The sequence below is a fragment of the Pagrus pagrus genome (genome assembly GCF_965226575.1).
Source record: "Pagrus pagrus genome assembly, chromosome: 18".
Lineage (NCBI taxonomy): Eukaryota > Metazoa > Chordata > Actinopteri > Spariformes > Sparidae > Pagrus > Pagrus pagrus.
Window position 1 is genome coordinate 27675437 of NC_140202.1, and position 25736 is coordinate 27701172.

The 25736-nt window shown below is 45.3% G+C and overlaps 1 protein-coding gene and 1 long non-coding RNA gene across 4 annotated transcripts in view; one reads left to right on the top strand and one right to left on the bottom strand.

Annotated features, from left to right (window-relative positions):
* akap6 (A kinase (PRKA) anchor protein 6) overlaps positions 1-25736 on the top strand; it is a 180751-nt gene that overhangs the window by 35827 nt on the left and 119188 nt on the right. For 2 of the 3 annotated variants that reach the window (XM_084382151.1, XM_084382152.1), the window contains exons 4-11: positions 5013-5122; positions 5552-5693; positions 5813-6454; positions 6589-6936; positions 7172-7315; positions 7402-7530; positions 7622-7885; positions 19116-19238. In XM_084382151.1, the coding sequence (XP_084238277.1) occupies positions 5013-5122; positions 5552-5693; positions 5813-6454; positions 6589-6936; positions 7172-7315; positions 7402-7530; positions 7622-7885; positions 19116-19238 (1902 nt within the window). The remainder of the gene's footprint in view (positions 1-5012; positions 5123-5551; positions 5694-5812; positions 6455-6588; positions 6937-7171; positions 7316-7401; positions 7531-7621; positions 7886-19115; positions 19239-25736) is intronic. The other variant, XM_084382153.1, reaches the window with a different exon arrangement.
* On the bottom strand, positions 11886-15419 carry LOC311274465. The gene is made up of 2 exons (XR_014624767.1): positions 14217-15419; positions 11886-12541 (listed from the first exon to the last, which is right to left on the bottom strand). It is a non-coding gene; the product is annotated as an uncharacterized lncRNA (long non-coding RNA).

A 25736-nucleotide genomic window follows, 5' to 3' on the forward strand; every position in this document is an offset into this window, starting at 1 on the left:
GCTGAAGCATCTGATCCTGAGCAGCTGAGGGGGATAACTTGCGTTTGTCTTTGCATGTGACAGGTTTGTAGACGGTCAATCAGGCAACAGCAACAACCAGATAACAAAAAGAAAACTGATGTGACAGTTCGACACAGAAACACCTGAAATATTCACAACCTGCAGGCGGAAACAGGATGAGAAGTGACTGACAGCTGATTAACTCTGAAGGCTTGTTTGCCCAAAGCGCGTGTCTCTATAAACACATTTACAACATGTTCATTTACAAGAAACTCATATTTAGATTCACACACTCCTGTAATACACACTCCGTCACACACACAAGCAGAGGTTTTCTCGCACTCCGGTCACGTAGCGTCAAGACATGACCTGTCAATCACAGGGTCCATACATCCAGCCGGGTTTCTAATTGCCTAAAATCAATCTGAAGCAAGTCGACTCGCGCTTCGGCTCCAATCCCAGCTCACCCTCATCACCGCCGACATCAAGGGCTTCAGAGCGGCCGCGTTCAAACCGCCTGCGACAGCTCGGCCTCATCCGCACCCATTCGATCTAATAACCTTCAACTCCTCCACCGCGGCCCATCAGCGCCGCGTGTTTTTACCTTGGAGATCAAATGCTCTGTGCTCCTTCTCCCCCTGGAGTATTCAAATTAAGCGGCTTCAAAGACGACCGGGACCCGCTGCTGCGATACAAAGACTCTTTACTGTAATTTTTTTCAAAGTGGGTTAGCTTCTGCAGAAAGACTCCGAACTTGGCCTTTTCAGGAGGAGGGTTGCGTTCACGGTCGGTGTGTTCGGAGTTGGTTTGATACGTGAGCTGTTTATCTTCTGCTGCGTTCACACGTACAGTTACGATGCAGCAGGCGAGCGCTGGTCTGATGAAGCTGTAGCTCTGTACCTTCTTTACAGTTCACAGAGGAGCAGGACGTCAAATCTACAAAACCTCTAATATATATCTGACTTTAATGCTTTTGTCAGGCAAACGCTGATTTGTTGAAGATGTTCAGCAGCTTTTAGCGACGGCAAACTAAAACAGAAGAACCAGGAGCAAACACATGGATGATTCTATAAATCTTCTTTTCTATTTTTGCGGTTTAAAACATTTCAGGGCTTGAATACAGATTTAAATCTCGATGTTTACACGCTGCTGCGTCCTGCCTGTCGCGTCCGGATGTAATAACATCCTGAAAGTTTAATAAACTGATGATGTCATACTTATGTGCAAGTAAACATATTTACAAACAACGTGTGTACTTGAGTTTCCTAATCAATCAATGTATAGATAAATTGTGATTATCTGTTTTTACTGAACGTGTCGCGGCAACATGGTCTGAAAATAATCAGGTCAGGACCGAAAACGTCCTTCAGAAAAATGTACAGTTGCGCCCCGATGCACACACACACACACACACGCATGCACACACACACACACACACACACACACACACACACACACGCTCGGCGGCAGCAGCAGGGTCTCATTAGCTCTCAGCGGTCTGACTGGACTGAAGATCTTCTAACAAATGACTTCAGATGGAAGCGACAGACTTGGTGTTAATTCAATCAGACGGGCCCTCTGTTGAGTGCTGTGTGAGTGTGTGTGTGTGTGTGTGTGTGTGTGAGTGTGTGTGTGTGTGTGTGTGTGAGTCTGTATTAGCATATTAAAGCTGTTTGTGAATTATTGAAGCATCTGAAAGACACGGGTGACATTTTCACCACTGTTTTAGGACGACATGACAGCGCTTTGATGACGAAACGGAGTGTGTGTGTGTGTGTGTCTGTGTGTGTATACAGTGTGAGTTCAAGTACATATCTTGTGGGTCGAAGGACTGTGTGTGTGTATGTTTTAGGAATATGTGTGTACGTACAGTTTTGAAGTTTTGAATGTGTGTCCAGTTTGTTTGTCCGTTAATTACAGGTTTTGTGTTTGTGTGTGTGTTTGTGTGTGTGTTTTGTGTGTTTGTGTGTGTGTGTTTGGTGGACATGTGTGTTAACTGTGAACTCCTCCTTCCTCTCGGGGTTGCTCTTCATCTCCCGGCGGAGGTTTTGATGCAGCAGTGAGTTGCTTCGTGAGATTAAAGCGTTGAAGGAAACTCACACTTGACTCCAGATCTCCTGACTGATAACGATGTGATGAACTCTCAGTAACGTCTTCAGGGACGCAGATACACAAGTACAGAAACATGGTCACCACATCTATCAGGGAGACGGACTCCTGGCTCTGATTCTTGACTAAGAAGCAGGCGAACGTGGCCTGGACTCTTTGTTGCTCAGCTGATCGAAATCCCATTTATTTTATTTGTTTTTAGACCTTTAAATGTCACTTTTTTCACTATTTGCTTCAATTAAATAGAGGCAGGCGTTAAATGAGTATCTACTGTTCAGCTTTTGCAGTGACCAGTTTTTGTTAATGTCTTATTGTAGCTGTTAGGGATGCAAATCTGGGATGCATCTGTAAATGTTCACCATTGATGTCCAAGTGACGCCCGTACAGTGTTCAAAAATGAAAGTTTCTATAATATTGATTCTTCCCTGTAGCTCGTGCAGCGTGGAGCAAAATTGTGACATCTTAAAAAGTTTGATTTTCAACCACGAGAAGTTTTTTAGACAGCAAAAACCTTCATTCTGGCTCTTCAGTGGAAGACGTCTGAACGTCGACAAAGATGTTGAATTTACATCTTTTAGATCAGTAAGATCTAACAAAATTGAATTCCCACATAATTCATTTGAATCATGCGAGTTCAACCAATGAGTTCACCTGGTTTGTCGAAGACTTAGCGCACGTATCTGGCCGACTTCATTTTCAATAAAAAACATGCAGTTTCACATAAGTTTGGAACGATATTATCTTCATATCGATGGACAGAAAGTTGGAAAAACTAGAGCAGATAACTTCAAAAACTTGCGAAAGAAGTCCACTGGGATCTGTCTACATCTGTTGGATCTGGACCGGGTCATTTAGTTGGTTTTGATGCTCTTCACATTGACTAAGTTGGTGCACCTGAGCCTTGTAATCACAGGGAAAGCCCCGGGTTCACCTGTGAGTGATTCATTTGATCCATTTATAACATGAACATATTGATCTGTGGAGCATTTATGCATGCGACAGGAAATGAGAGAGGTGCTAACAAAGATCTGTAACTCATCAGGCTCCAGATAACTGGAGTCACATCACATGCTAACATGATAAGTTCAGTCAGTTACAGTATGAAGTTATTTGGCTTCAGGGTTTCAGATTTCTGCCCAGTTATAGTCAGCTGCTGCTGCCGTACCTGCAGAGCGAGCCCAGTTTTCTCTTGACTCTTGATGATTGATGTAAACTGGCCCAAACCGGCCCGTGTGCTGCTGACTCTCTGCCTGAATCGGTCCAAGTCTGCACCCTGAAACTCCTCGCTAAATCTGTCAAACGCGTCCGGGCCAGAGTCGGATCATATTTGGTCATCCAGAGCCAGAACACAGCCAGGTGTGCCGGCGATCAGCCAACCTCAGTCGGGCTCAGCGTGTCACCTGTGTCCTGATCACTGCGCTCGTACAGGTGACATGTAAAGCTCTGAACCACCTGCAGGCAGCTGCTCCAGCCGGGCTGCAGCCCCCCCGTACAGTACAGGCAGATTTATTTTGGACCACCGCTCAGTAGGTCACACCGTTAGCCAAGTTAGCATGAGCCAACCTGGCAGCGTGTGTGACCTACATTCTCACATGCCGGCCGCAGCAGGAGGTGTTGTGTTGTTGGGGCAGGTCACCATGGAGCAGCGCGGTGACTCAGCAGCCGGAGGTGGATGTAAAGTATCTGCCGACGGTTCAGAGCCGATGGTTCAGAGCCAGGTCATCTGATTTTACAAAGGTCACCTAGTTTAAAGTGTTGATTAGTTCATTTGCAGTGTGAGTGAATTCATATAAAACAACAGAAGGCAGTGATTAAAGTCTATTTGTCGCCAGTTTAAATTCAGTTATGATGTTTAATTTCAGTGTAAAAGTGCGTCGACGTGCAGGAAAACAAAAAACTTTATCAGTTATATAATATGAAGAGGTGATGAAGTGAGTTACAGATTCAGTGTGAGAGCAGGATTACACGTTTAGATCAGGATGTAATGCAGGTTTCGGGTTAAATAAGGAACATGGTGCAGTTAATTCGTGAATGATAACAAAATAAAAGCATGCTGCCACGCTTAAAAATTTAAAAATGGACTTTTGAAACTAATATGGAGCCGGAGTCACGATGCGGTTAGCCTAGCTCGCCAAAAAAGTTAGCTCGGCTCGGCTAGCAGTGACCTACCAAGCCTAAAATGTTGAACTGTTCCTTTAATGAGACGGTTTTCCCAGTTTTTAATGTTTATTTTTGAAGACACGTGTTAGAAACAGTTGATGAAACGGCAAAATTCAACAAGAATTTCTCAATTTCATTAAAAAAGCTTGTTACACGCGCTCAAAGTGTTTTTTGTTAAGAACAGCTGATGGAAACACATTTATTAACTCTCATGACGCTGCAGCTGTTGGTGTCGTATGATACATACATTACATTATGTACATGGATGTTGTCTCACAGGATTAACAACAAACTTCTGGCGTCACTATTAAAGATATTTCTGCTCAGTGGTTTCCTGCTGGAGTCCGTCTGTCTGTCTGTCTGTCTGTCTGTCTGTGTGGTTTTATAACATCTCTATTTAGTTCAGTAACATCAGTCTGTGATAACTAAATATGTGGTGGAGACGGTGTTGATCCCCGACTGACTGACGGGACTTGTCCTCCACGTTCTGACACATGAAGCTGGACCCGATCCCACATGAAACTGACTCACGTTTAAAACTGGAAGTGTGACGTCGCAGATCTTCATCAGTTCTGCTTTTTCCTGCTGCAGCTCGATGTTTTTGTTCTCTGCTGCCTCTCGTACATTTATACTCTCACGCAGACTGTTTGAGCTCTGATCAGGTCGAGTCCAAGACGTTATTTTATGACATTTTATCCCTTTTTGTAATTCAAGCTGATCTTTTTGTGTGCGTGTGATTTCAGGACATCTGTGAGGACATCTCGGACCATGTGGAGCAGATCCACGCCCTGCTGGAGACCGAGTTCTCCCTGAAACTTCTGTCCTACTCCGTCAACATCATCGTCGACATCAGGTCATTTTCACAAGACTTTTTCTTTATTGTTCTCAGTGTTAATGCACGTTTAGCTTCTGTGCATATCAGAGCTTCAGCAGCATGGAAAATATGAAATTCATACGAGTGAGGCACGTTTAGATTGTTTCCAAAGTTTCTTATTAAATCAAAAATAATAAAATCTGTGACTGTGAATGTCAGCACAGTTTTTAACACTCACTTATGAAAAAGAGGAAACAAAGAATCTGTTGGCTATAAATAAAAAAACATTATTAAAAAGGAATAAATACATAAACCAACAACTTATAAAGTCGAGTCTATAGATCAATAAACCTGCAGGCTGTAATTGAACTCTCGTCAGGATTGATATCTAATTGATTTATTATTATTATTATTATTATTATTATTATCATTAAAGAACTGCATGGTGTTGTGTCTGATGTGTTTCAGGACGGTGCAGCTGCTGTGGCACCAGCTCAGAGTCTCAGTTCTGGTTCTGAAGGAGCGTCTGCTGCAGGGCCTGCAGGACTCCAACGGAAACTTCACCCGCCAGACCGACATCCTGCAGGCGTTCACCGAGGACCAGCACCAGGTACGACACGCACAAACAAATATGTTGATGCAAAACATACGATACAAACAACTTTTTGTCACGTCTTGTTTTGTTGCTTCTGTTTTGTTCTGACTTGATTTGGATTTCTTCGTCTCCAGACTCGCCTGGACGCTCTGACGGAGGTGGACGACTGCGGTCAGCTGACCATCCGCTGCAGCCAGGACTACTTCTCTTTAGACTGTGGCATCACCGCCTTTGAGTTGAGCGACTACAGCCCCGGTGACGAGTCCGAGGCCCGGGTAACCGAGCCCGACGGCGAGGACCCCTCCCAGGTGCTGGAGCAAACCCAAGCGTCGAATCTTGAACCGGAGGCAGAGGAGAGCGAAGGATCCGGCCTCTCAAACCACAAACTCCACAACAGTTTACCTGAACTCACCACGCCCGCTGACTCAGCCAACCACAACCATTCTCCTTCTATATTACCCACAATGCAATGTGGCGTGCCTAACCACAGTGAAAGTGCAAAGCGCCCCCTGCAGGGTGTGAGTCACAGCACCGAGGTGTCGCCCACTCAGCCGTCACTTCCCAAGAGAGCCGCTCTGTTCTCAGACGGAGGAACCGGGCTGGACAACTCCAGGGGAGGTCAGGGGAAGGTTAGCCTGGTGTCTGGGCTCCAGCACCAGGCCGAGCTGAGTCGGAGCACCCCCTCTCTCATGGATCCTCCAGACCGCTCCAAGTTCTGGTTGGAGCTGGACTCTGTTTATCCAGAAAACGTCTCACAGTCCTACGAGAGTCTGCAGGTTCGTCCCTCTTTTTAATAAACTTCCTAACTGCAAAAGAGACAAATGTCTTTTTAATGTATTTCTATTTTCTTTCACTTCTTTTTCTTCCACTGAATCTGTCCAACAAACCCAAATTCTCTTTATCTGAACAGGTCATGAACGGGCGCAACCTCCAGAGAAACCATGTGAGCTCCAGACGCTCACAGGGGAGCGTAAAGAGACCGCTGACCGACCAGAGGAGCTCATCTGGGGCCAGACCGACCGCCGAGTCCCCCCTGCCTCTCCAGGAGCCGCTGTCTCAGGGTGAAATATCAAAACAAATGGAGAGGACGCAGAGGGAGACACATGCACACAGTGAGGGGGACTCTGACTCCTCGTTGCCCTCCCCCATGAGGGAGCAGTTCCTCTCCTCAGACCTGGAGGCGTCCGGAGAGGAGTCAGACCCCCGACCGCCTCGCGGCAAGACGGCGGTCTGGATCGTGAAGCGCCAGGGCCAGAAGGTGAGGCTTCATTCGCTTTGTTGAGGAGGAGAGTGTGAAGAACTGGGTTTGGTTAAAAGTTTGTGTGACACCAACGTATTCTGACTTCAGACTGTAGAAACGATCACTTATAAGCATCGAGTATATTTTTTTTTATCTAGTTTTGCATCGAGTTTAAAATTCTGGTATCATAACCGTAGTTTGAAGTGCATTTTTTGAACAGTATGAAATGCTCATGTCCTCCCTCCTCCTGCAGGGAGCCCAGGTGTTATCATCTAAAGCCAGCCCAGACAAGGAGCACTGGTACGGGTCAGAGGAGTTCCTGGCCCTCCCCGCTCAGCTCCGTAAGACAGAGATGCTCGCCATGAAGCTGGAGAGTCTGGCTCACTCCATCCCGCTGGTCAGTTATATAGTGTGCACGTAAATATAAAGATGAAGACACAAGAAGTCGACCACTAAGTCTTCTGTTTTAACGTCTTGCTGCAGAGACCTGGTAGCTGCGACTCGACCCAGGAGGCTCTGCAGGACGTGGACGACTGGGACCTGACGGAGCTCAACACGGACTGGGACGTAGGAGAGAGCGGAGACGACGTTCCCTCTCCTCCTCCGCCGCTGGTACGTCACAGCTTCTTTAATCTTTTCATGGTTTTGACTCGAAACATTTTGTCGATCCAGAACTCATCCCGTGTCTTCGGTCTCCTCTCAGCTTCCCTACAGACGAAACCTCCTCAGCCGGTTCAGCCGGTCCTCCTCCAGCGACATCGCCCCCTCCTCGCTGGACGGAAGCATCGAGTCCGGTCCCCTGAGCGACCTGCAGTCCGAAGACGAGGAGGGACGGAGGTCCGCGGACCGCCGCCCGCTGCTCACGGCGCCCCTGGTGGATGGGCGAGGAGGCGCGTCACTGGTGCAGCAGCTGCTGGAGGACATTCAGAGTCAGGACAGAGACCCTGATGTCTGGAGGAAGATGGAGGTTTGCGTCTTTCTTTCTACACGTCTGTCTGTGTCCTCGCTTTAATATGTCTCTGTCTCTCTATGTTGTGTTTTTCTTTCTGGTTGTTTTTCCTGAAGGTTAATTTCATTTCATAATTCTTCTGTGGTCTTTACTTCAGTTCGTCTCTACTACAAACAACAAGCCCTCAAAAATGTACAACAAATTACGTTTGTCATCGATTTCTGATTCTGCAGCCTGACAGGACGACACTGTTTATCAGTTCAGGCACAAATATAAAAGAAATCAGCTTTCTGCGATTCGACTACGACACTTTGTACTCGGGAAAGACCAATTATCAGCCTGTCTGATGATCAGAATCTGTGTTTTTTGGTCCGATTGTCGATAAAATAAATACATTTAAAAATGTGCAGCTTTGGTTCTGATGCAGCACCGGCGTCACTTTCTGACTGGTTACATGTCACAATTAAATGTAATTGAGTAAAATCTACAGTATTTTCCTCCCAGATATCGTAGAGAGGAAGTACTGTATTGATCTGCAACTACAAAATTAACCGCTACTTATTTTGATAATGGATTAAGAGGTTAGAGGTACTGTAAGTTATCTGAGTCCAACTTTCTTCACTGTGAATATTTTTATTTTGAGGTCGTCATCGTGGGCTTTGGAAACTGATCAACATTTTTTTTTACCTTTTTCCAACATTTCATACACGAAACAACTGAAATGAATAAACAGATTCACCGACAATCAAAATGATCGTTAATGTTGGATCCCTGAGCCCAACCTGCCGTCTCAAAGTCCTCAGACCGCCAATATGGCCGTCACAAGTTGCATTACATCACTTGTAACTGGACATTTGTGCATTTTCACGTTTCTGCAGCAGAACCATCAGACGCACGACAACAAGTCGAAACCCAAATCACCGACACACCGACCTCTCTCCTCCCCTTCGCTGCAGCCGCCTTGATGGATTGGAGGGCTGGTATCGGATCGTCCCGTGGCCCCCGTTAATTCATCACCTCACTTCTAAAGGTCACGTTTGATTGGCAGGCGGATTATTGATGAGGCTGCCCGGTGAACTAATCAGTCATATCTGTCATATTGAATATGGCGAAATGTCAATAGCTCTGGGGATTCGTTCTCCTCGTGGCTGCTCGTTTAATTAGCGCTATAAAGAAGCTGCGCCGCCTCCCCCTAATATTTTTTATTGTTTTATTTTATTCACGTTTATTTCACTCCCTCTCTTTTATTGCCTTAATATTCTGGTTCTGAACAGCTTTTACTCCCCCAGCAACATTTCACTTTGCTGCTGTAACGTCCCAGCGTCCCCTCAGGGATCAATGAAGTTCAGGATGTCTGTCTTATCTGGTGTTAGCCGGGTCAGGAGCTCTCAGACAGAATCACAGAGCTGTAAAAAGATTATCAGCGAGGATCAATCTGTGAATTAAAAGGCCGGCCCGTGAGGAGGGGGGACGTCCTTGGACCGGCGGATCAGTGACCCGGAAGGTCGCGAGTTTGATCCCCCCTCATCAGACTGTCCTCCATATTCCCCAAATTCAAATCAGATCGTCCGCATTAATATTCAGGATTGATGATGATCTGACTGATGAAATGTCAGAGCCGTCCCCTGCTCGCTCCGGCTCGCTCGTGTTGTGGAAATATTTTGATCCTTTTTAAGACGGTCGGACGAACAAACGTCCACGTGGAGAATATTTCTGATCTTTCGGATCTTCGCAGGAATTTGTGAGGCTTGTTTTTAAAGACGAACCAGTGGGAAGGATTTGTAGACGATGTTGTGGTGACGTCTCAACTTCTCACCGTCCTGTTTTTACATCTTGTCTCTGCTTCACTTTCTCAATACTGATGAATATTAGTCATGTTTGTCTCTTCACTGCGAGGGACGAAGAGAGAGGAAAATATCAAGAACATTTCAGCCAAGACTTCCTGTTTCGTCCTGAAAGAGGCCGGCATTTCGTAAAATCTGCCTTGTTGAGTTTTTCCGTGTCTTTCTCACCAGAGGTCTGAATTATTCTGCATTATTTCCCTTGGATTAAAAGTCAAATTTAAAGTATTTAATCTAAAATTACTGGTACAGAAGATAAGAATCAAGGAAACAACGTCTCTGAAACTCCTCACATGTACGAGACCGTCGTGACATTACATTTGGACTTTCCGTCTGATGCTGAGAATGACCGTTGTTTTGCTCTGTGTCACCTCTGACGGATGCTAGCGGTGCTAAACTCAAGCTACTTCAAAATAAAACTAAACTTGTGTTTCGCCCGTTGAATGCTTTTAATGTGAAGCTGCAGCTGTAGGAAAGCTGTCTTCTCTTGTATTACGCAGGATGTCGATCCCAGTGCAGCGCTCTACATCCACGTCACCTCACGACATAATTAAATAATTAGTCATTTATAGTCCTCAGCTGTAAAATCACACGTACTGTCTGGCAGTAAAACCTCTAAAATCTCTGAGCTTCCTTCTGTAAAAGCAGCGTCTCTGATTAGTGAATTGCTGGTGGAGATTTTGCGCCCGCCCTCGTGGCGTGCCCCTGAACGCCTCAGACACAATAAGTATCTATAATCCCCGGCACGTTCAGGGCCCTGAGCAGCTCCCCCTGAATCATTCAGACCCCCTCTGGCACTCGGTGTTTCTCTGCTGTGTTCACGAGTAAAAAAAAAACAGAAAAGCCGGTTCATGTGAGACCCAGAACAACCCCGACACGTAAAGCACCGAGTCTGCTGTTGGTGTGGATGGATGCAGATCCACGTTTACAGAACATGCGAGGAGCTGAAACTCGTCTTTAATTTCTATCTTTTATAAGAATCACAGAAATAAACACACATTCAGGAATTTGGCATCAACAGATCCTGAACATCCCCCAAAGATCTGAAATAAAACATGTTGGAGCTGTGAGGACTGAAGCGCCGCTGCGTCTCACATGTCACCTTGTGTTAACCACACACACACACACACACACACACTCGTCGTTCCTCTCTGCTCCTGGGTAATTAGCTGATTAGCTGCTTAATTAGCAGCATGTAATCATGGCGATGGATGAGCCGCCTAATTGAGGAAGTGAAGAGAGGAGAAGGAGAGTTTCGGTGTGGAGGACGACATTCTGCCGCTCCGCTGAGAGTCTCTGCTGAACACAGAAATAAAACAGAACCGGGCCGGGGAGGAAGACACTGTGGGAAGATCTCTGCTGGAGCAGAAATGAATCAAAATCCTGGATCAGAGCCGAATGGAGTCCGTCCAGGAAGTGTCTCTCCTCGGGGGGAGGAGGACCTGCTTCTGTCTGTCTGTTGTTGGAGGCGAGCGGATCTGATTCAAGTGAAGAAGAACCGGGTAGAATTTAACAGAATCAGAGATCAGGACGGGTCGGACCGGTGTTTTCTACGACGCCTGAACTGGATTTAGCTGTTGTTTCAGTTGGTAAAATAAAAGTAGACTTGCCTTTTTATTGTTCTGTGAATGGATTCTGGTCCCAGTTCACTGCAGAGCGAGAAAGGCCGAGTCGTTTATTCCTTTAATGAATAATTAATAAAGTAAACTTCACTGCGTCTTCTGCTCCTTCTACAATATAAACCTCTTGTTATCCGGGCCGACTGATCCGCGTGATCTGATGATTTAAAATAATATTTTTGTTTTTACTCTGTTACTCTGGACAACAGCTGCACAAAGTTGACCCAACAGATGTTTCTACAAAGTGAGTTGCTCTTTAGACAAAAAACAATAACGGAAATATTTTTTTAAATATATGTTGACTATATTTCATGACACGTTGTGCATGAAGTCAATTAAGGGATCATTTTGTATGTTTGTTTTCGGCCCGTAGCCACCGACAAGTTTCAGTTTGGGCCAAAAAGTTTGAGTGTTTTGTCTCTTTCTGTCAGATAAACTGCACTCGACACTCGACTGTGGGGAGGTGGACAGACTGTGACTCACCTGTAAAGAAGCAAACACAAAAAACATCTTCACCGACTGAGAAGTAAAACCTGATGAAATGATAAATAAGAGATATCCAAGGCCAAAAGTCTGCGCTGTTTTATTAACACAATATCAATATTTCATTTCTTAATATCGCTGACGGACGAGACATTTCACTGTTCGGCTCCTGTTGCACTGGGAGCCAATCAGAGCTCTGCATTCGTGGTGAAGAACGGGGACCTCATCATCTCGTGTCAGGAAGTCGTCAAGACGTCTTCGTTAAAACAACATGAAGTCAGCGTCTGTCGTCTCACAGCGACCCCGACGTCACACGAGGCACAGCTGACTCGTTACAGCTCGTTAGCTGAGGTCCGTTTAGGACGTAGACGAGTTGAACTCCTCGACTTTATGTTTGTAAATGTAATTAAAGTACTTCCTGTTTGAACTTTCCCCCTCGTTCGACCTTTACTTCCTCCTTCTCGCTGTCTTTGCTGTCGGACATGAATATTTTATCCAAGACTTCTTCTTCTTCTTCTTCTTCTCCCCCTTTGACCGTCTGGACGCTGTTGTCTCGACCTTGACCTCCTCACTTCATTTGTAACGGCGCTCACATAATCTGCATCCACGTCGTGTTTATCCGCCGGCTCGTTTCCTGAAAGTTTATGAGCCCGACGGCAGGAAATATACATACGCACAAGCCTCCTAATTGCGCTGTATGGGACGCGGCTCCTGAAGTGCGCTGAGATTTCCTGCAAAACAAAAACAAAACAACTAAAAGAGACAGCAGACGGAGAAACAGTCCATCAGTTAGATAAGTGTCCTACACGTCATGTGATCACATTGTATGTGCTGTCTGGGCCGGCGTCGGCGTCCTCAGTGTGAGGTGTCTGTGTGTTTGGCGGCGCTGCGGCACGCCGGCCTATCTGAGAGCAGTGGGAGACAGACAGACAACAGACTCAGATCAACACTTGTCTGATTGGCCCGGCGGGGGGGCAGGGACGCCCACCGACAGCAAAGGGGATAGGAAAATAAGAGAGAGGAGGAGGAGGAGGACGAGGAGGAGGAGGTGTTCTCTTCCTTTCTGGCTCTATAGATAAACAGGTTAAGGAGGTAACGCTGACAGGAAGTCGGCGTGTTTGCAGATTTTAAGAGATTTTTATGGACTAAGTCGGAAACTCTTGTTGCGAATAACAGCTGAGAGGATTTGAAAGCGATGCTCGTATGAAATAAGAGTCTGTTTTGTGTTAAAAGGAAGAAAACAGCCAAAATTGAAGGTTCAACATCGTCTAAAAACCTTTAATCTTAAAGTCTTCAAGTAAAAAAACATTTCAGATGCTGCTGACATGTGCAACGCGCATTATGAATATCTCACATTGTCCTTCAAAACACGACTACAGCTGACTAAAACAATATCAACAAAACAAATATCGTAACATCAACGTGACTGAGAGCTATCATGAGAGCTAACCAACGTTGTTAACATTAGTAACAGATTCTCGTGACATTTCATTGCAAAGTGTGACAAAGTATAATTTAAATAAGTGCAGAAAATGTAAAATGTAACTGGTGGTGACGAGTGAGGGTAGCAACGATATTCATCAACTAATCCCTTTATTAAATACATTCAACATGTTTATTAATAAGAGTTTTACAAGGCAGATATAAATACAGTATTTCGTGTTGAATCTGTCAGTAAATGATCCATAAAGTGACGTTTTTCATCCAAAAACAGGAGAAAAAGACACCAGACTCTCTCTCAGCTCTTCAAGTTAAATTCCAGCTCCACATTTTCAGTTTTATAAACTTTGGTTTAAAACATTTTAACGGTGCAGTTAAACTCACAGCAGGTTGTGTAGTTTCTGCCGTTAGCGCTCTCTCAATCAAAACAACAACAAAAAACTTTAATGAGGTTGTGAAGAAGCGTTGGATCACGAGAGCCGTCGCCAATGTTAAACACAGTCCCAGTGAAACTCAGACAGAAATGTTCACAGACGAGTTTATGTTTTATTTACATTACATTTGGTTTAGCCGACCTCCGTCCTCTTAGGATTTAGATTTAGCGACAGGTGAACGAAAGAAACGCACCTTTACCTCCAGTAAAATGAGGATTTCTCTGGGTTGGAACACTTTTTTTGAATACTACAACAAAATATTTAACAAAGATCATTTTTAAGATGTTTTAATACAGAAATGTGATGTATTATGTGTAGCTGTCAGCTGCAGGTTTATATTTTTGTGCTGTTTTCTTGCACTGTTACATTTTTTGGTGATTTCTGTTAAAGTTTAAAGACTGAGGACACTGAACCTTTAAAAATGCAGATTTTGACTTTCTATCACATGATGCACTGAAAATACAATCAAGAGAGTAAAATCAAACATTATCAGAGGCTGCGTGTGTGTGTGTGTGTGTGTGTGTTTGATTACATTAACATCGTACGGCTTTAGAGATGAGTCTATCCCCACGGCAACAGACAGCTGGTGGTGGAGGGGTCTCTTCGGGACGATCTCAGGGGCTCAGTCAGGTGTGTTCAGGTGTGACGGAAGGTCTTATCTCGTCACATACCTCGCTCTTCCTCTCCTTCTTCTTCTTCTTTCTTCCTCTCAGCATTTCAAATGTTCACAGACAGAAAGTTCAAGTTTGAAATAAAAATAAATAAATAAAATAAAATGGAAGCAGGAAATATAAAGGTGTGACGCTAACGACAGCTGCAGTCCAGGTTTTAACCCAGAACTCAGCTCAGCTTCATGTTTTCTATTAAAAAAACGATTTTAATGAATTTCTAATCAAACTCGTCCCCTCCAGTTCTTTAATTTTCCGTCCAACAGTGTGAAATGTTCGGCGTGACATCTTCACGTAGTCACACTAATAACTTAACCTGCTGTGGAAAATTATCCGTCTCACCTCAATCCCCCAGAAATGTTTGTGCAGCCCTGCACCGAAAATTGATGATTTTAAACGTTCTCCTGGTCGTTACCGTCACCAGGTGCTGAACTGCTGCTGAACCGGACCTCAATCATCCAAAACCAACAGATCCTGTCGGCCTCGAGCACGCTGGCAGCCACGAGTTAGCATAATAACTACGTTAGCATGCCTGTTTCTATCCAGTGTGAAGGAATATGTGAGGTCTTTTTTAATGTAATATTAATAATAACAGGCAGCTTCAACTTGTCTGGACCTGAGAATCCTCCTCCGCTCTGCTGCTCTCACTCTTCTTCAGTCTTTCACATTTAGCTGTTTGTTTGATTTCTGGCGCTGCCGAAAAATCTTAAACCTCATCGTGGATAATAAAGTTAAGATTGTAGAAATCTGAACAGACTCGGCGGCTCTCCGTCTGCAGTCCAGCAGCAGTCGTACGGTTTGTTTGTCTCCGGGCGCATTAAAAAATCCGACCTATTGCCTGTAACATATTAATCATCGGAGCTGAACACGGTCTGCCGGGAGTTTGAGTCTAAATCTATCAGCGTCGTCCTTCAGAAAGCCCCGTCAGCTGAACGGTAATTATCCAGCGGTGAAGAGCTGAGCCACAGGAGGAAGAGATGAAGCAGATATCAGAGCAGTTATCCAGGCGGCAGAGGATCAGATCAGGCGTTTCAGCTCCCAGCAGGCCTCTCTGCCCCTCAGGAGCCTCACTGGTTTAGAGACATCAAAGCAGCCGTAAGCAGCCCAGTGCATGCTGGTCGATATCCAAACCAACGCCACTCCCTCTGCTGCCGTTCACGCCTGCATCCTCTTCCTCTTCTTCTTCTTCTCCTTCTTCTTCTTCTTCTTCTTCTCCTTCCTCCTCTTCTTCTTCTTCTTCTTCTTCTTCTTCTTCTTCTTCTTCTTCTCCTCTTATTCACCATGTTTCCCTTCTTCTTCTTTTCCTTCCTTCTCTTCTTTAATCCTTTCCTTTCCTCTTCCTCCTAGGCTCCCCCTCTTTTTGCACTCTTCCTCCTCCTATCCTCTCCTTTCCTCGTCCTCTTCCTCATCCTCCTACGCTCCCCACTTCCCACTCTCCTCTCCTCTCCTCTCCTCATCCTCTTCCTCTTCCTCTTCCTCTCCTCCTCTCCTCTCATCAATACTTTGGATTTCCATCTCTCCTTCATAACACGCGTTGGATGGAGAGACGGACGGGATCATATCGATGTTTTCATTTTATTTATTTTTTTAAGGTTCACGGTTGTAATTAACATACCGCCGCTCAATCGTTCAAGGTTTGTATCTCACACACATGTCGACGCTATCGACGTATAGAAGGTGCACAAACACACACATCTGATCATTACAGGCGAGCAGACACACACACACACACACACACACACACACACACACACACACACACACACTCAGATTGGATCCAGCGATTTGTAGGCGAGGTGTAAGCATGGATGCACACATGTGGCAAGTAATTTCCATCAGCTTTAGCTCCTCGCCGCAGCCTCCTTCACTCCGCCATTAGTTTTGGAGGTAGCTCTCAGTGATGGATATGAAAACAACGGCGGATGTATAAAATATAAGAATTGTCTTCTTGATGATCTGCAGTCACAGTTACACTTGTTATTCAGACAGGATGTTTGAGGTCTGACTGCAGAGAATGAATTCTGGAGCTGGCGTCGTCTCGTTCGTCTCCAGTTTTTATGTAAATGCCGCTCCTCTTCCTCGCTCTCCCTCCGTCTCTTTGTGCTGCTCGTGCAGCTGGATCGTATCCAGACTACAGAGCGTTCAGGCTGCAGCTCCTCGCTGACCTTTGTGTGGTTGTGTTGGTAGAAGCTTCTCTCTGTGGAAGTGTGTCTGCCTGCAGAGCTGCAGAGCTGCAGCCGACACCTCCGACTGCTGGATAACACGCAGGAGACGATGCATCTGAAGCTTGTTTTCATTTAAAGGTTCAACACAAGATCTAATTTAGTGAAGAAACAAGTTAACAAAATGTTTCCTCTTATTTTTATTTGACTGTAGATTCCTCCCACTTCCTCTCCTCCTCCTCTTCTTCTTCTTCTTCTTCTTCTTCTTCCTCTCTTATTCACCACGTTTCTCTTTTTCTTCTTAATCTTATTGTCAGCTCTCGAGTATCTACAGATGAGGAGGTCTGTGACTCTTCTCAGAGCAAATAAGACAGAAGTAACGTTTCATTGTCACGGAGCTACAAAACTTTGTAGGATGGAGATAAAGGGACTGTTTTTCACTTCCTGTTTTCTACCAACAGTCAACTTTGGTTTTTCTTTCAGCCACAATCTTTACCAAAAGCCAACCGAGTAGTTTTACAGACTGCTGATCAAATAACGTGTTTGTGGAGGTGATTTGGTGACTAAACACGGCATCAAGGCAGTTCTGTATATTAAATATCAACAATTGAATCTATATGTTTCGTGTACATGGGCACAAATTTAAAAAGAAAATCTGTGTCTATGTACAAAAATCCTATAGATCAATCAGTTTTTCATCAGTATTTTATCATCATCAGCTAGGAGTCATGTATACGTTGTATCAGTTGCAGTTTAATTAACGATGCCTACATGTATCGTCCCAGTCAAATAAACTGATAGATACAAATAAATATCACCAAAGTCACAATGTTTCCGGCGCCTTAACCAGAGTGAGTCCTGTAGATTAAGTGTCATGACTGTAAATATCTCTTCCTGGCCGTAACCGAATCTAACCACCGACTGGAGACGAACCCTGGACTCTGACTGCGACTCCAGCGCCGTCAATCATTTGTGCCCGTGTACACAAATCCTGCAGATTATAGTTGATGGCAATTTCACAAATTGACCCGATAATGTATCCAGAATTATCTTCATCAACATAAACTCACTCTGTGGAGTCTTTTTGAGCAAAACATGTTTGTTTGTTTCTGTAGGTTTCCCTCACAGATCGATATCAACCCTTAAAAATCCTCCTCCCGTCAATCTAACCCTTCTTGTCCCCACGCTGTATCTTGTGTCGGACCTTGAAACCGGACTATGATGACGGGACTCTGCTGCAGGAGCCACAGTCGGTGTGTCTGCTGCTGAAAACACATCTCTGCTGCTTAAACGTCTCTAATCTCTAATGTTTGTCGTCTCTTTTGTTTAAAGCTCCTCTGTGTCTGATCTTTGCTTCAACTCGTCCACCAACTGTCTTCTTCTTCTTCTTCTTCTTCTTCTTCTTCTTCTTCTTCTTCTTCTTCACCTCCGTCTCTCCTTCATGACTGAAGCTTTAAACTCTCTCCTGACCTGAAGGAGATTTAACAGGAGGATCAATACTGGATCAGATTCTGCTTCTCGTGGATCCGTCTGATCTTCTGCTCGTGAGTCGCTCTGACGCAGCGTCTCCGGACTTTAGATGGAGCTGTGAGTGTGTTGGAGTCAGTTCCAGGTGGAGGTGCTTCACTGCCTCCTCATTAATGCTCCTCTCAGCCAGTAGATGGCAGTAGCTTTCCACCAGCCGACGAGCGTTTCTTCTTCTCTCCCTCTGTTGTTTTTCCTCTCTTCTTCCCCTTCTCCTCCTCTGTCCGTCTGTCTGTTTGCTCTCATGAAGGACATCCTGCCAGTCTCTTTTTGAATCTCTTCATCTCAGCGCCTCTTTTTTATTTTCCTGTCGTCACTTTGTCTTTTTTTCTTTCTTTCCTCTCTGTCGTGTGTTTTATCTCCACCTTGTTTCATTTTCCATCTCTTCCCCTTTTATTTCTCTTCATATTATATTTTTATCTGTAAGTAGCTGTGTTTATTTCTTTTTAAAAAGTTTCTCACTATTTTCTTCCTGTTCTGTTTGTTTTCTCGCTCTTTCTCTTTTCATCCCTCTGCTCTTTGTCTGCTCTTTATGTTCCCGGCTGGATCTCTGCCTCTACCTCTCTGTATTTATCCTAATGTGTGTTTACCTGTTTGGTCCTGCGGGTCTCGTTTTTGTTCTCTTTCTGTCCTTGAATTAATTCATCTGGAATCGGCTCTGAAACATCGTCCAGCCGCTCCTCCTCCTCCTCTCCTCCTCCTCCTCCTCCCCTCCTCCTCCTCCCCTCCTCCTCCTCCTCTCCTCCTCCTCTCCTCCTCCTCCTCTTCTCCTCCTCCTCCTCTCCACTGTTTCATCCTCTTCTCCTTCCAATCTGTTGCTTCTCCTCTCTCTCTCTCCCTGTTTCATGTCGTTACCTGTTGGATTTCTTCCTCACCTTGGTTTTGATGTTTGAACGTTTTTGATTCCTCTTTATTTTTGCTCCTTTGTTATTTTCCCTCCGTCCTCTGCAGTGTTTGTGTACGTGTTGTTGTGATGTGAGTCCAGCAGGATCTGGACAGCAGTGTGTATCCATGTTAATATCACTGGTTTTATAAAATCTCTCTCTCTCTGTGTCCCTCTGCCTCGCTCGTCCCCAGTGCTTCGTGCAGCAGTTGGACGGGTTCATCTCGTGGCTGCAGGAGGCGCTGGACAGCACCGAGAACTGGACGCAGCCCAGACAGGAGCTGGACAGCCTGAGGGTGTACCTGGATACACACCTGGTGAGAACACACACACACACACACACATGCTGGCACACACACTCAGGATACCAGGGTCTAACCTTAAGACCAAGTCATAACCCTCTGCAGCCCTGTGAAGAAGTGAGGATTTGAGGGGAGGTGCCGTCCTCCTTTGTAGCCAAACAACAAAATGCATCCTCTTTGTTCACCTGCAGCAGAGAGCGTGCAGGTGCAGAGGGGACGTTTAGTTAGAAACATTAGAAAACAGTTCCTCATGCGTCTGTACGAGAAGCCGTTTGGCGTGATGAAGCTTTATTCTAGTTGTTCTGTCGGACTCATCGATCCGTCATCCGACTGAGACTTGTGACAGTTTGAATCTGCAGCCTACAGGATCGTTTACGCTCGATGTTTTCTGAAAGTGTGCAGATGCAGACGAACAATGGCGGACATCGAGCGAGAATTCGATACTGATACCTCGACTTGGAGACCGGCTCCTGATCGATCCTTTTCTCACCATTGTTTTTTAAACCTCATCAGTGTTGTTTCATCAGTTAGCGTAAATGTTACTGATTTCCTTACAAGTGTTGTTTCAGGAGAAGCTAAGAAAAGCTAAGAATTTTTAAACCCTCGTTCTCTAACTGAGCCTCACCTCTGGGCGTCTTTCCTGCCTCGACACAGCCAATCAGATCTTTGCACAGCAAGTACGCTGCGTGATTATTGGCTCACTCATAGTCGATCAAGTATCGAGGCAGTTCTGACGGTGCCAAAAAAGTATTGATACCTGGGCCCGTGGACATTCAAAAGGACATTTTTAATATTATAACATTATTACAAAATCCTCCAGCGTCGCCATGTCCTGCTCTGAGCTGCCCTCTAGTGGATGTATTGCTGAACATCCATGCCAACGTGAAGGACAAATGGAGGCATGTGGGCAGACGGACGTTTCTATTTTTATACGTAAAGGCGACATGAACGAGCTTTTAAGTCCACGGTGCTGTCCGTGGTGCTGAAGAAGCAGATGGATATGAAGTTTTTTGAACATTGACTCTGTTTAAGGCAACACAGTCCTGTTGTTCCTGTTATAAACTGTGATGTAACGTGGCCTGTAGCACAGACAACACAGCACAATGATGACAACAAACCAAACTGAGGACGATGAACACACCTCGGTGTTTTAAATCACAACAAAAAAAAACTAAAATAGTCCAAATTTCATACTAAACACAAATCAAATCCATTTGTAAAGATTCTCACAACTGAGATGACTTGATAACGAGGGTGGTGCTGATTCTCCGTCTCTGGATCAGAATCAACTTTATTGGCCATCGAGCCGGAACGACACAAGATTTTTGGGGTGGAGTAAAAAATCCTGACGTCAGATTTTTCTTAATAATCCAATAAATCCTTGGAAATGTGGAATGAAACGAGGAAACGTGAGCGACGCTCCGGTGATATTACCTGAAACAAAAACAGACGTACAATTTCTTTTTTGTGTCCGTCAGCTCGTCCTCAGTCGGGCTGAATCACTTCCTGTCACTACAGTAAACTCTGTGTTCGTACGGTCCAGATGTGTGAGAGCAGCACAGTAGAAACAGCTGACAGAAGGAGGAGGTCATCCGTCCTGAAAACCACAGAGCGCTGGTGTTACAGAGGGATGATGGGAATATAACCCTGAGCTGAGGGATTTCATCCTGGTCCTCTCTTTTCTTTCATCTCCTCCTGTTTCTGTTTCTCTCTGCTCTCCTGTCTGTTGTCGGACCATCTGCCCTTCACTCGCTCTCCTGTCGTCTTCACTTCTCTTCATCTTCTCTCACTTCCTGTTTGTTCAAATCAAACAACTCGTCGTGTTTCTTTAATTTACATCCGACATCCTCTGAAACAACCGGGCGCCTATAGATCAGTGAAGAGCTGCATCACTGTATATGAACACACACACACACACACACACACACACACACACACACACACACACACACACACACACACACACACACAAGCACTTTAGCAATTACTCACATGCTTTATGGCAAACATATGGGCTTCACACACACACACACACGGCGCAGCACTCATCAAAAATGCATTCAAGAGTACAAGGAAATGAGACATGAACACACACATCACATGTCACTGTAACAACCAACTCATGTACGACGTTGAGTGTGTACGCACACACACACACACACACGCACACACACACACACACACACACACATGCAGACACACACACACACACACACACACAAAGACAAACAGACAGATTGTATTTGCATATAAGCGTACAAATGCAAACATATATGCACAACAGTAGGCATGTGTTTTAGCTACACACACACACACACACACACACACACACACACACACACACACACACCCAGAGGTGCTATTTGCATACATTTGCATGTTCCTAGACAGATTTCCAAATCAGCATCTCCATATCCGTCCCTGCAGAACAGCATCGTGCGCACACACACACACACACACACACACACACACGCAGAGTTGTCTTATCAGGATATTTATTTCTGCTGTGTGTGTTCGTGTGTGTTTTTGTTTGTGGTTTGTTTACACGTGTCGACTTTGTTGTGGTTGCCAGCAGTGCTAACGTTAGCGGCGGTTAGCTTCAATTAGAATTCCCGGCTCTTAATTGGCGCGTCTCGTTAAATAAAGCAAAAGAGGATGAAAAAGCATCGCTAATAGGACTTTGAACTGCTACACTGTTGATAGCGTGTTAGCTAACTGACTCCGTGTGAGTGTGTGTGTGTGTGTGTGTGCTGCTGTCGATAGTCACACTTGCACTTTGTAGTTATTAGTGTGTGTTTGGGTGAATAATTGTGTGTGTGTGTGTGTGTTTTGTTGATTAGTGCAGAGAGAGACAGGTCCCCTCTCTCGTCTCTTTGTCTGTGTGTCTCTGAGCTTCATGTCTTTTTGCTGTTTCTGACGAACTGGGTTTAACTTTTACTCGTTTGGTTCCTCAAAGACGCTGAAGTCAAAGGGAGGCGTTGACGCTCCGGGTTCAGGTCTTGCTTGTGTTGTTTGAGTCAATAAAACAGCTCAGGTTGGGAAAATAGTCTGTGCTTCTAGTCGCTGTTGACTTTTTCAGTATTTACCGAAGACCACACTCTTTCCTCGGGTTTTTAAAAGTACCCACAAGTTATACTGAACTAAACCCCAGAGGTCCGGCTGAAGTGCCTCGACCCTGGAAATTAAAAAACTGCCTCGACATGAGCCGGGCTGGCAGGATGCAGTGAGACACGCTCGCTCACTCCTTCATGCTGCCTCCAGCGCCATACACACACACATACACACACACATACACACCAACAAGCAACTGTTTGTCGCCCTGAAACACGGCTGGAGATGCAGCGACTTCCTGGTCTCAAACTGCGGTCGCTGACTTGGCAGCTTTCTCTCCTGTAAGTCCAGCACCGTCACCTCCACCTCGCGATATGAAAGTGAGGTCATAAACACGTAATGTGATATGACAGAAATATGTTGGCTGTTACAACATCACCTCTTCCCTGATACTCCTCTCCGACAGTCTGCGTCGTGACATGTTGGTTTTAAACGAGGAGGTGAGGCTGGTGGTGAAAAGCCGCTAACAGCTAAATTAAATTGCAGCAGCCAGGATTCAGCCTGTAGAGGGCCGTCAGAAGTGGTTCGGGTTGAGTTGCTCTTTAAGTAAAAGTAAAGATATCACGAGTCATCGATACTAATTTGATTCCTTCAGGATGAGATGCACCGTATCTGCTGACAACTCTTGAGGTCCAATTAGAGTCCAGAACCTCCTTCATAAGGCCTTCAGTCAGATGGCACGATCCAGATTAGCGACCCCTCACCTCGAGGACCGTCGGCTCCCGCGTCACATGACGGCCCGCGACTCCAGATTATCTTCAGATTTTTAAATGTGGACTCGTGTACTGATCAGTCGATTGATTGTTGAGTTGACTAATCGTTGCATCTTCAGACGATATCCAGCCTTGTTCTTCTGAAAGGTTCATGTCAGCCGGCGCAACAACGTGGCTCATTGATGTGTTTCTGGACAACAATGGAGCTTCATGACACAGAGGACGAAGATCGACCGGGCTGTGACACAAACACAACAGCAGAACATCACCAGACGTTTCCCGTCGTCACGTCTTTCATCACGCAGTTTTATATGAATCTGATATTTTAGTTGTTTTATTCTTCCTCTTATCTCCGTCTGTCTCTCTCTTTCGTTCCCTCTCACACACTCGCACACACTCTCTCTCTCTTTCTCTATATTACTTTCTCTTACGCACATAAACACACACACACAAACAACACACACACACACAGCTCCAGGGCAGCAGTGGGTGGAGTGAAGCTGCTCTCCCAATTGAATATTTGGTCCAGCTGGCGTGTGTGTGTATATATTTCGTGTGTGTGTGTGTGTGTGTGTGTGTGTGTGTGTGTCTATATGTGTGTTTTAGGGCGCGTGGAGCGAATAAGCACAGGTCTTTCCGGAACCCCGGGGAGATCAGTGAGGCGAGAGGACGCTAACACACACACACACACACACACACACACACACACACACACACACACACACACACACACACACACACACACACACACACACACAGGCTGCTCTTTGTAAGGCGCTGAGAGATGGCGGCCAATGAAAGGCCTATTGATTGGGTCTGATGGGCGATCCAGGCCTTTGAATCCCATTACCAGCAGCAACACACTATTGGTGGCAACATGAGGGGGGAGAGAGGGGGGAGAGAGAGGGGGAGATAAAGAGGTGTGAGAGGGAGAGAGAGGTCTCAGACTACCTCCACACTGACTGACTGAATCTGGGGGAAAAAAAAAATGCAGATTATGCGTAAAAACAGACGCAGCAGAGCTTCAGATCTTCATCCACGACCGAGACATCTGAGCGATCACGGCTCCAGCTGCAGCAGTTCGTCAATGTATCGATCGGTTGTCAGCTACCAAATTACCAAGTCACCAACTATTTTGATAAACGATTGATCAGTTTAAGTAATGTTTTGACGGCAGCTTCCTAAATGTGAACATTTCCTGGTTTCTTTCCTTCCTCTGTGACGTTAAACTGAAGATCTTTGGGGTCGAGGACGAAACAAAACTTTGATAACACTGATTTTTCACCACTTTCTGACGTTTTATGGACCAAAAAACTAATTGATTAATCGAGGAATTAATCAATGAATTATTAGACAATGACAGCACCTCCAAGCATACGGTCTGATACTGTGTTGAGTTCAAGTCTTGTGGGTTTATCAGACATCGACGAGGTGCAGCAGCCTCTCTCGTAATTAGAAAGGTGTTTGCTAACGTTAGCTTTTGCTAAAACCTAAATTCAGACTTTCCAACTCGCTGAACAAGTTTCATATTTTCCTCTTCCTGCTGAACGAGCGATGTTTCTGCCTCTTATCGATGCTTCCTGGTGACGTTGTGAACAGTCACTGCTGCTGCTGCACTGAGAGGTCAATAAAATCAGTGTTTCATGATCTGACAGAATAAACAGACGTGCAGCTCCTCCGACTGAAGGTCCTCAGGTGTGTCAAAGCAAACTGCCAAAACATGAGGAAGAAGGTGAGTTTGTAAATTCAGCCTCGTGTCGACAAAGGAGGAAGAAAGAGAGAGAATATGGGAGAAAGGGATGGAGAGGGAGGCTGGAAAACAAGAAGGACGGATCAGAAAGAGGGAGAGAGAGAGACGAGAGGAGATTATGTGGAAGCCAATTGAGGGATGACAGGGGAGGAGAGGAGAGCCAGGTGAGAGATGGAAAGGGGAGTGAGGGATGAAATAGAAAAGAGGCGAAGAGAAGGGAAAAAAAAGGACGGAGGGAAAAGAGAGAGGATTGCATTTTATTGCTTAATATAAAAGCTGTAGGAAAATAGAGCGAGAGGGGGAGAGAGAGAGCGCACACACACACACACACACACACACACACACCTCGGGGGAATACAGCCCATAGTTTCAGTCGCTCGGTCTGAATGGAGACAATTTGATCATCATTATTACAAAGAGTCTTTGATCAGATCATGTCTCATCAACCTGACTGTGTGTGTGTGTGTGTGTGTGTGTGTGTGTGTGTGATCAGTGCAGCCCCTAACACACAATCTCAATGTCAAACCTCAATGTCATCTCGGTATCAGCGCCGCACACCTCTTAGCGCTCCTCGCTAATATGCTAATGCTAAAAAGCTAAATGATATTAGGTAGGCTTCTGAGGGCCGTCCTACCCCGCGCTCCAGGCTAATATGCTAATGCTAACAGGTAATCTGATCACTCAGGCTTTGAAGCAGCTCGTCTCTCAGCCCCACTGTGTGTGTGTGTGTGTGTGTGTGTGTGTGTGTGTGTATGTTAATCAGAGCAGGGAGTTATAACGTTTGAGGCCACCGGCCACAGCTGCTGAGAAATCACCACCTCCACCTGCTTCTCTCACCGGTTAGAGTTTTTTAAATTAATGATAGAAGACAAGTGATGGTTAGTTACCTGTTGACGAGACTAACTCACCAGCCGGGTGGTCCGACTGTACACGTTGGCC